Raw genomic sequence first — 9011 nt, 5'->3', positions numbered from 1 at the left:
ATCCTCAAAAGATCTAAAGACACATCACAATCCTGGACATCTTCAAAATCCTGTGATTCCTCTAAACACATGTCTTGCTCACGAGAGAAATCAGGATCTGTAAAATCAATGCTCATGTCATTGATATCTAGGGATCTGTGAAGTATAAAGAATATACAAAGAATGAATGAATTTAAGAACGATTATTTATGTGCTATGAATGAAACAATAAGAATTGCCAAAATTTAACGGAATATTGGTTGATAAAAATGAAAAATACTCGTTCAAATTGATAAAAGTTATACTTTATTAAAAAAATAATAGATGATTGTACGCCCATTTCACAAATGAAATCCTATTACTCCTAGGCTCTAGAGTAACAAGAATGTTTCGAGAACTACTCTGAAAAATTCCTAAAGACTACAGGAAGTTCCTCCACAGTCCAATTGTTTAGAGAGCTTCTCGGTTCGTAAGGGAGAATGCCCTCAAGGTTTCCTTAATCAGTCCCTTCTTCATGTATGGCATTGATGGAATGATTTTCATTTCCAAACACCCCCATCTCTAGGTAAGCTATCCCTCCTAATACAAAAGTCTAAGATATGTAAGGGAGCGTCTTCTTTTCGCTCAGCCATGACCCTCTTCTCTCTTTCTTTCTCTTTTTAACCTTAATTAGGGTCTTTCTATAAACTTAAATGCATATGATACAATGAGATGCTATGAAATGCAAATGCATGATTGCAAAAAGATGTCAATTCTGATTCAATTTCATTTTAAAAAATGTTATTTAAGGAACAAAAATCTTTTCATAAAACGGATTACAAATACACTTTCGCCCGTAAGCCTAGAGTCTTAACCCTTTCTAATAACAATGTTAACTCTCGTCCTCTGTCTGGTGATGACTCATACATTATACTCAGCGTTCTAGCTTGTATTACCAAATCCTGCAAGTGTTCAGCAACCTCTCGAATCTAAACTAAGGTTTCTCCCATGAGATAATCCCTATTTCCAACTTGATCCTGAAGATGGTAAAGTTCTCTCTTCCACTGTTCTTTTCTTGCCTTGAGCTGTTCAATCCGTAGCTCACAGCCCTGTAGTGCCGCTTCCAATCTTCTAATATTGTGCTTCATTTCCTCTATCTTATTCAAGCTTGCCTTTAACTCGATTGCAAGGCTACGACTTTGGTGATGATGAAGAGATCGTCCAAGTTCAGCCACCTTAGTTTTTAATCCTTGATTTTCCTTCTCTAGGGCCTGATTACGCAACTATATCTCTTGGGACTTCTTCTTCCAATACTCGGCTTTGGCTCTTTCTTCCTGGATCTCTTGCTGCCACTACTCTGGAGATCTCCCTAATCCGACCCTTTTCAACGTTACCTGGGCCTTTTTGTAGTGCGTCTTTAAATCATCTCGATCTTCTTCGATCTTTCTCTTTTCCTTTTTCACCTTCTCAACTTCCATCTTTTGAACATCAACGTCGAGACTTAAGCATATTTTTTCCTCTTCGAGCTTCTCAATCCTCTTTTCAATCTCTGAATTCTTTCTCTCGAACTCTTGCTTTATAACCTTCAACTCTGATGGAATCACTCGTAAGCTCTCCTCTAATGATCGAGCCACTCCCAAAATTGGCCTAGGGACATTATCGTTGACTCTCCTACTAAACCACCCTTTATACTCAAGGATTGACGTCGAGCCTTCGATCAAGGTCTTCATACAGAAAGGCTTCTTCCAAGCCTAAAAAATCTCTCGCATCTTCTTTTTATAGTGATCTCCTTTGTAAGAGAAATCACTTTGAGCTAGACCATGTGTAACCGGTATGAACTGCTTCGCTCTATATTGCCTTAGAACAAGCAATGGTATATATTCACCAACTCCCCAAATTCCTGGCAAAGGGACCCAATGAAAACTGCCACAGCGGTAAAGGACTTCACTAGGAACCAACCAAGGAGCCTTCCACATAACATCTTCCTCTCGAAGATTCTGAAGAATGTCTATCCACCTCTCCTCTGAAATGTCATCTCTCCTCGGCATGTCCACTCTTCTTTTAAGGGAGAATAACCCTCAAAGAATACTCGGTAAGGAACCTTATCAAGCTTCCAAAAATGACTGTGGAACCAAACCAACAGCAACTGTGCACATCCAATGAATCTACCTTCGCCGGCTCTCCGACATATACTCAAAGATCTAAATGTCTCAGCTAGGATTACTGGTATCGGTGTATTCTGCTTACCAACGCGATCGAACAAAGTCGCAACTGCCTCATCTATGTACCCCAATGCCTTTGGGAAAATCACCATGCCGTAAATACTCAAAGCCAAGACGTCGACCCTTTTCTTTACGTCTGGATGTGTCGATATCAAATCCTTCAAAACGGCCCATGGAACACACTTACTATCACCCTTTTGCTGTATACGAGCTACAGCCCACTGCTCACTCATCCTAGTAATCATCACCAACTTCTTTACAAAAGTTGGAAGATTAGCAGGCCTAACATAAGCCTTGTGACCCTGTATCCTCGGGCAACGCAGTAAAGTCATATACTCCTCCAAAGTAGGTGCAAGATCAACATCATCAAATGTAAAGCAACTATAAGCAGGGTTCCAGAACTGTACCATAGCTCAAAATAAGTGCCTATCTACTTTGACGTCTAGCAAATAGGGAAGGTCTCCATAATTCTGATAGAAAAGCTGCTTAGCCTCGTCATCCCATTGGGTCTAAATGTTTCTCAGCTCCTAAAATTCATAGACCACATCACACAAAGATGATTCCACATGCATGTATACATAAATATATATATATATATGCTTACAACCATTCCAATCAAAATGAGCCAATTTGCATGGCTAAATACCATATCAACCTTTAACAATTACAAGCCAATATTTTTGGCCAAAACACAATGACAAATATAACCAAATGACCAAGTCCCTATACATGCCATACTTTCAAAATATTAAGATCATCAATACCCAAGTGTTGTGCAGAAGCGTGTAAAAGTGTAAAATTATTGTACTAAAAAATCACACTAAGTTCAATTCCCAAGAAAGAGAGGTGGATCACAAGGATCGCTTAAGTACCAGGTCTTTCCTAGCCAAAATATCCCTCTATCATAATTTAATAGCACAATAAATCACTACAATCATACTCACAAAATATGAAAATTAAAAAATAAAGAACACCAGAATTTTAACGAGGTACAGTAAATTTTGCCTACATCCTCAGGCACTACCAAATATATTCCACTCCAAAATACAAGTGAAAATTTACAAATAAGGAGAGAGAACAATGCCTTAAGTAGAAAATAACAAATATGGGATGATTCAAATGAGAAATGGTTAGGACTATTTATAGTTGAGGTTCAGGGATTAACTTGCAAAGTCACTATACAATTAGGGACCAAAAATTTTGCAAATATCTCATGCCAAATCTCAATCCCACTTTTGGTGCCTTAAATCTCAAATTTTTAGTGCTAACATTTTGATACCCATATCTTTGTAATCTTTGACTTTCCAAAGTATGGATGATTGCCAATAATCTATGGATAATTGCCAATAATCTCCACCTTGAAGATTTGATTAGGATAATCTTATCTTCACTCAATTCTTTCTGCCTTTGTCAACAATACTTGATAGTGCCTTCTTCAACTGTTAAACTTGCAGAATATTGATCATGTTCAAACAATTTTCGAACTTGATTGTTGTTACCACCTTGGTCATCATATCTGCAGGATTATCTGCAACCTTAATCTTCTGAAGATGAATTTTCCCCTCATCAATAATTTCCCGCACAAAATGGAATCGTATGTCGATATGCTTTCTATATGCATGATAGACTTGATTCTTTGCTAAATGAATAGCACTTTGACTATCACAATACAAGTTAATATGCTCCTGAACCAATCCCAATGTTTTAACCATACCTTGTAAGCAAATAGCTTCCTTTACAGCCTCTATTATAGCCATGTATTCGACTTCTGTGGTTGACAATGCAACTGTAGACTGCAGTGTAGACTTCTAACTTATTGGTCTTCCAGCAAGTGTAAACACATAACCGGTGGTTGATCTTCGTTTGTCCGAATCACTGGCATTGTCAGAATCAACGTACCAATAACACCTTTACCAAGTGTAGTATCCTGTTTGAACAGTAATCCAACATCCATGGTCTTCTGAATATACCATAGAATCCATTTCATAGCTTGCCAATGTCCTTTTCCAGGATTATGCATATACCTGCTCACTTTACTAACTGACTGTGAAATGTCGGGTCTTGTACACACCATTGCATACATCAAGCTACCTACTGTATTAGAATACAGAACTTGTAACATGTATTCTTGTTCTGTATTTGTCGAAGGAGATAGTTGTGCAGAAAGCTTGAAATGAGAAGCTAATGGGGTACTTACAGGTTTTGTCTGCTCGTTCATGCCAAACCGCCGTAGTACCTTCTTCAAATATTGCTTCTGAGACAAGCTAACTCTACCATGAGCTCTATCTCTACATATTTCCATGCCAAGAATCTTCTTAGCTTCACCTAGATCTTTCATTTCAAACTCAAGGTTTAGTTGAGTCTTCAATCTCTCAATTTCAACTTTTTCTTTTAGATGCTATCAACATATCATCAACATATAAGAGCAAGTATATGAAAATTCCTTCTTGTAGCTTCTGAAAATACACACAATGATCAAATTTACTTCTTGTGTACCTTTACTTTTTCATGAACTGATCAAATCGCTTGTACCACTGCCTCGAAGATTGTTTCAATCCATAAAGTGACTTTGTCAGTTTGCAAACCCAATTTTCTTTATCAGCAACCTTGAATCCATCTGGCTGAGTCATATAGATTTCCCCTTCCAAATCACCGTGCGCAACCAAAGCTAATAAAGTTCGAATAGACGAATGCTTCACAACTGGAGAAAACACTTCATTATAGCCTATTCTTTCTTTTTTAGTGTAACACTTTGCTACCAATCTAGCCTTGTGTCGAATTTTATTTTTACCAAGAAATCCTTCCTTCTTTGCATATACCCATTTGCATCCAATTGCCTTCTTTCCTTTGGGCAGTGTCACCAACTCCCAAGTCCTATTTTTATGAAGAGAGTCCATTTCTTCATTCATAGCTTGCTTTCACTTTACACCATAAGGGTTACTTCTTGCTTCTGTGTAAGTAGAAGGAACATCATCATCTGCAATTAGAAGTGCATAAGCCACCATATCATCAAAGCGAGCAGGCTTACGAATCTCCCTTCTTGGCCTCCTATATGTAATTGAATCTTGTTGCTGTAGAAGTTCTTGGGTTGGAACTTCTTCATCATTTGTTCCTCCAATATTAGCTGGATCATCATTAACCTTTTCAAGCTCCATCTGTGGCAGAGTACTACTGGTTTTGTCATCCTTTTGTAAATCCTTGTTCTTCATCATGGTTGATTCATCAAAAGTCACATCTCTACTGAAAATAATCTTCCTTGTATCAGGACACTAGATACGGTATCTTTTTACTCCACCAATTATACCCAAAAATAATAATTTCTTTGCTCTTGGGTCTAACTTAGATTCTTTTACATGATACTATGCAGTGGAACCAAAAACATGTAAAAAATCGTAATCAGTAGCAGGTTTACTAGTCCAAATCTCTATAGGAGTTTTTCCATTTATTGCAGCTGATGGAAAACGGTTAATTAGATGGCATGCATATGTAACTGCCTCAGCCCAAAATTCCTTGCCCAATCCAGCATTGGACAACATACATCGAACTTTCTCTAGTATAGTCCGATTCATACGTTCTACCACCCCATTCTGCTTTGGTGTATCCCGAATAGTGAAGTGTCGCACAATGCCCTCATCTTAACATACTTGTATACCATTATCTAATCGAAGTCGTTTGACCTTTTGACCAGTCTGAGTCTCCACCATCTTCTTCCATTTCAGAAATGCATCCAATACTTCACTTTTTCTTTTCATTAGATACACCCATAATTTTCTTGTATAATCATCAACAAAAGTAACAAAATAGTGCATACCTCCTAAAAAAGCCACTTTAGTAGGCCCCCACACATCACTATGAATGTAGTCCAGAATTCTTTTCGTATTGTGAATTGCTAAACCATATTTTACCCTCGTCTGCTTGCCCAGAACACAATGTTCACAGAATTCCAATTTGCAAGAATTTTCACCTTTCAACAAGCCTTGCTTCGCCAAATTCTGCAAAGCTTTTTCACCAACATATCCCAATCGCATATGCCATAACCTGGTAGTCTCTGAACCTGCATCTTTCGCAGAAATTGTTGATGTTGATCCAATAACTGTACTTCATTTAATAGTACAGGTTATTCCTTCTTGTACCTTTCATCACCGTCAATACCCCAACTACTACCATTAGTAATCCATCTTTCAAAGTGATTGTGAGCCCTTTAGATTCTAGGACCCCTAATGAGATGAGATTTTTCTTCAAGCTAGGTATGTAGCAAACATTTGTCAAGACTTGGATTGATTCATCGTGATTCTTCAATTAGACTGTACCTACTCCCATTGTCTTACAAGCACTGTCATTACCCATAAAAACAACTCCACGTTCTAGTTCTTTAAGACTAGAAAACCAGTCATTATTAGGACATATATGGTAAGTACATCTTAAATCCAAAATCCACTCATCTGTATGACATGCAGTTTCCATGCCAACCAAGCTAAAGTCTGACTCCTCATCATGCTTCGCTACACATGCATTAGAAATAGCCTTGCCCTTTTGTAACTTAGGACAATTCTTTTTCCAATGCCCTTTCTCACGACAAAAAGCACATTTATCTTTGGTAGGTCTCCCTTTGAACTTTCCCCTTCTACCAGGTTTGCTGTTCTGTGAACGACATCTTACTATTAAGACTTCTGCTGTTGTATCTTTGTGATTCTTTTTATCTTTCTTTCGAGTCTCAGATCTATACAAAGTACTACAAACTGCATCAAATGTGATCATATCCTTCCCATGAAGCAATGTGGTGGTAAGATGATCATATTCATCAGGAAGGGAATTCAACAACAATAATGCATTGTCTTCATCTTCAAATTTCTCATCCAAATTTAGCAAGCCTGCTAAAATTTTATTGAATGAGTTCACATGGTCATTCATCAACATACCGGGTGCATACGTGAATCGATAAAACTTCTTTTTCATATAAAGCCTATTTTTAAGACTTTTCATTAGAAACTTTTCCTCTAGTGTATCCCACAACTTCTTCGCTGATGTCTCCCTTATGACAAAATACTTCTGCTCTTTGGACAAACATAGCCGGATTGTACCACACGTCTGTCTATTGATCTTAGCCCACTCCTTGTCATCTATCTTGTCAGGTTTTTCTTCAAGGGTTATATCTAGCTCTTGCTGACATAAGACATCCAGGATCTCACATTGCCACATACCAAAATTATTGGTACCATCAAAGTTCTCTACTTTAAATTTTGTATTGGTCACAATAGTCTTTGGCGATAACGATGCCACTATCATTTTTCTCCTTAATCTCAACTATTGTATACGTGAACAGTACCGTAAATGGTCGTATTCCTTAAGTATGAAACTAGCTCTGATACCAATTGTTGTGCGGAAGTGTGTAAAAGAGTAAAATTATTGTACTAAAAAATCACACAAAGTTTAATTCCTAGGAAAGAGAGGTGGATCATAAGGATTGTTTAAGTACCAAGTCTTTCCTAGCCAGAATATCCTTCTATCATAATTTAATAGCATAATAAATCACTACAATCACACTCACAGAATATGCAAATTAAACAATAGAGAACACCAGAATTTTAACGAGGTTCAGCAAATTTTACCTACGTCCTCGGGCACTACCAAATATAATTCACTCCAAAATATAAGTGAAAATTTACAAATAGGGAGATAGAACAATGCCTTAGGTAGAGAATAACAAATGTGGGATGATTCAAATGAGAAATGGTTAGGCCTATTTATAGTTGAGGTTCAGGGATCAACTTGCAAAGTCACTATACAATTAGGGACCAAAAATCTTGCAAATATCTCATGCCAAATCTCAATCCCACTTTTGGTGCCTTAAATCTCAGATTTCTAGTGCCAACATTTTGATACTTATATCTTTGTAATCTTTGACTTTCCAAAGTATGGAGATTGCCAATAGAAAGTTTGATAGTATGATTCTAGTCTCCGATGATCTCCGATCCAAGTTAGCTTGGCGACACTATAAAAGCATGGAAAATAAACGGAGTAAGCTATATAGCTTAGTAAGCTCGTATGCAAGAAATAAACAACCTTACCATGTATATAACATCCAAATAATATAACATGATTAAATGTACATCTACCATGGTATCATAATCATAACTCATTCCATCACAAAACTTACCTCATATTCATCATTTCAAGCATTTAATAGATATGAGCTTCAAATACATACTTGTACCCTCTTGAAAGGAATTTACACATAATCTCATCTTTGACATACTCGTGAACCACTCGGAATTATAATGTCGGATACTCGAGAAATTTGCACACTAAGTGCTACATATGTAGCCAATGCTACCTTAAATCTCATATCACATAGTTGCTCGCTCTCGAGTTATCAACGGGCCTGCTTACACAAGCTGTTAGTCAAGACGTAGCTACGCAGTGCTACTTACATAAGCTGTCAAGTATCTGTAACATATGCCGGTATACTCAGCCACCGGTAGGACATACAAGACCAGCACCCGGATCACATAATCACACAACACATACTAACCTTAGTGACATGTCACTTGTATACTACCCTATTCCTAAGGTTTAACGGGATTTCTCGCTTGTCGATTCATCTTCGGACTAGTTCATAAGATTAAGCTCATCCATATTTATCAAACATATAATTCATGCAATATTAAAGCAATAAAATACAATCATATTAAAGCTTATTTTTAACATACGAACTTACCTCGGTATAAAATGACTAATAGTTCGATTTAGTCCACGACTTTGTTCTTTCCCTGGTCTAGGTTAGAACCTCTTCTTTCTTGATCTATAATATCAAATTTAACTCATTCAATT

General features: G+C 37.2%; 1 protein-coding gene across 1 annotated transcript; it reads right to left on the bottom strand.

Moving 5' to 3' along the window:
* Window positions 1-1709: 1709 nt before the first annotated feature.
* On the bottom strand, window positions 1710-2590 carry LOC121211357 (uncharacterized). Its single transcript, XM_041084110.1, has 2 exons — window positions 2128-2590; window positions 1710-2035 (listed from the first exon to the last, which is right to left on the bottom strand). The coding sequence occupies exons 1-2, from the start codon at window positions 2588-2590 to the stop codon at window positions 1710-1712; spliced, it is 789 nt and encodes a 262-aa protein (XP_040940044.1).
* Between the last annotated feature and the right edge of the window lie 6421 nt (window positions 2591-9011).

This window comes from Gossypium hirsutum, chromosome A12, assembly GCF_007990345.1.
Source record: "Gossypium hirsutum isolate 1008001.06 chromosome A12, Gossypium_hirsutum_v2.1, whole genome shotgun sequence".
Taxonomy (NCBI): domain Eukaryota; kingdom Viridiplantae; phylum Streptophyta; class Magnoliopsida; order Malvales; family Malvaceae; genus Gossypium; species Gossypium hirsutum.
Note: the sequence above shows the minus strand (reverse complement) of the source record. Positions and strands in the feature narration are given on the sequence as shown.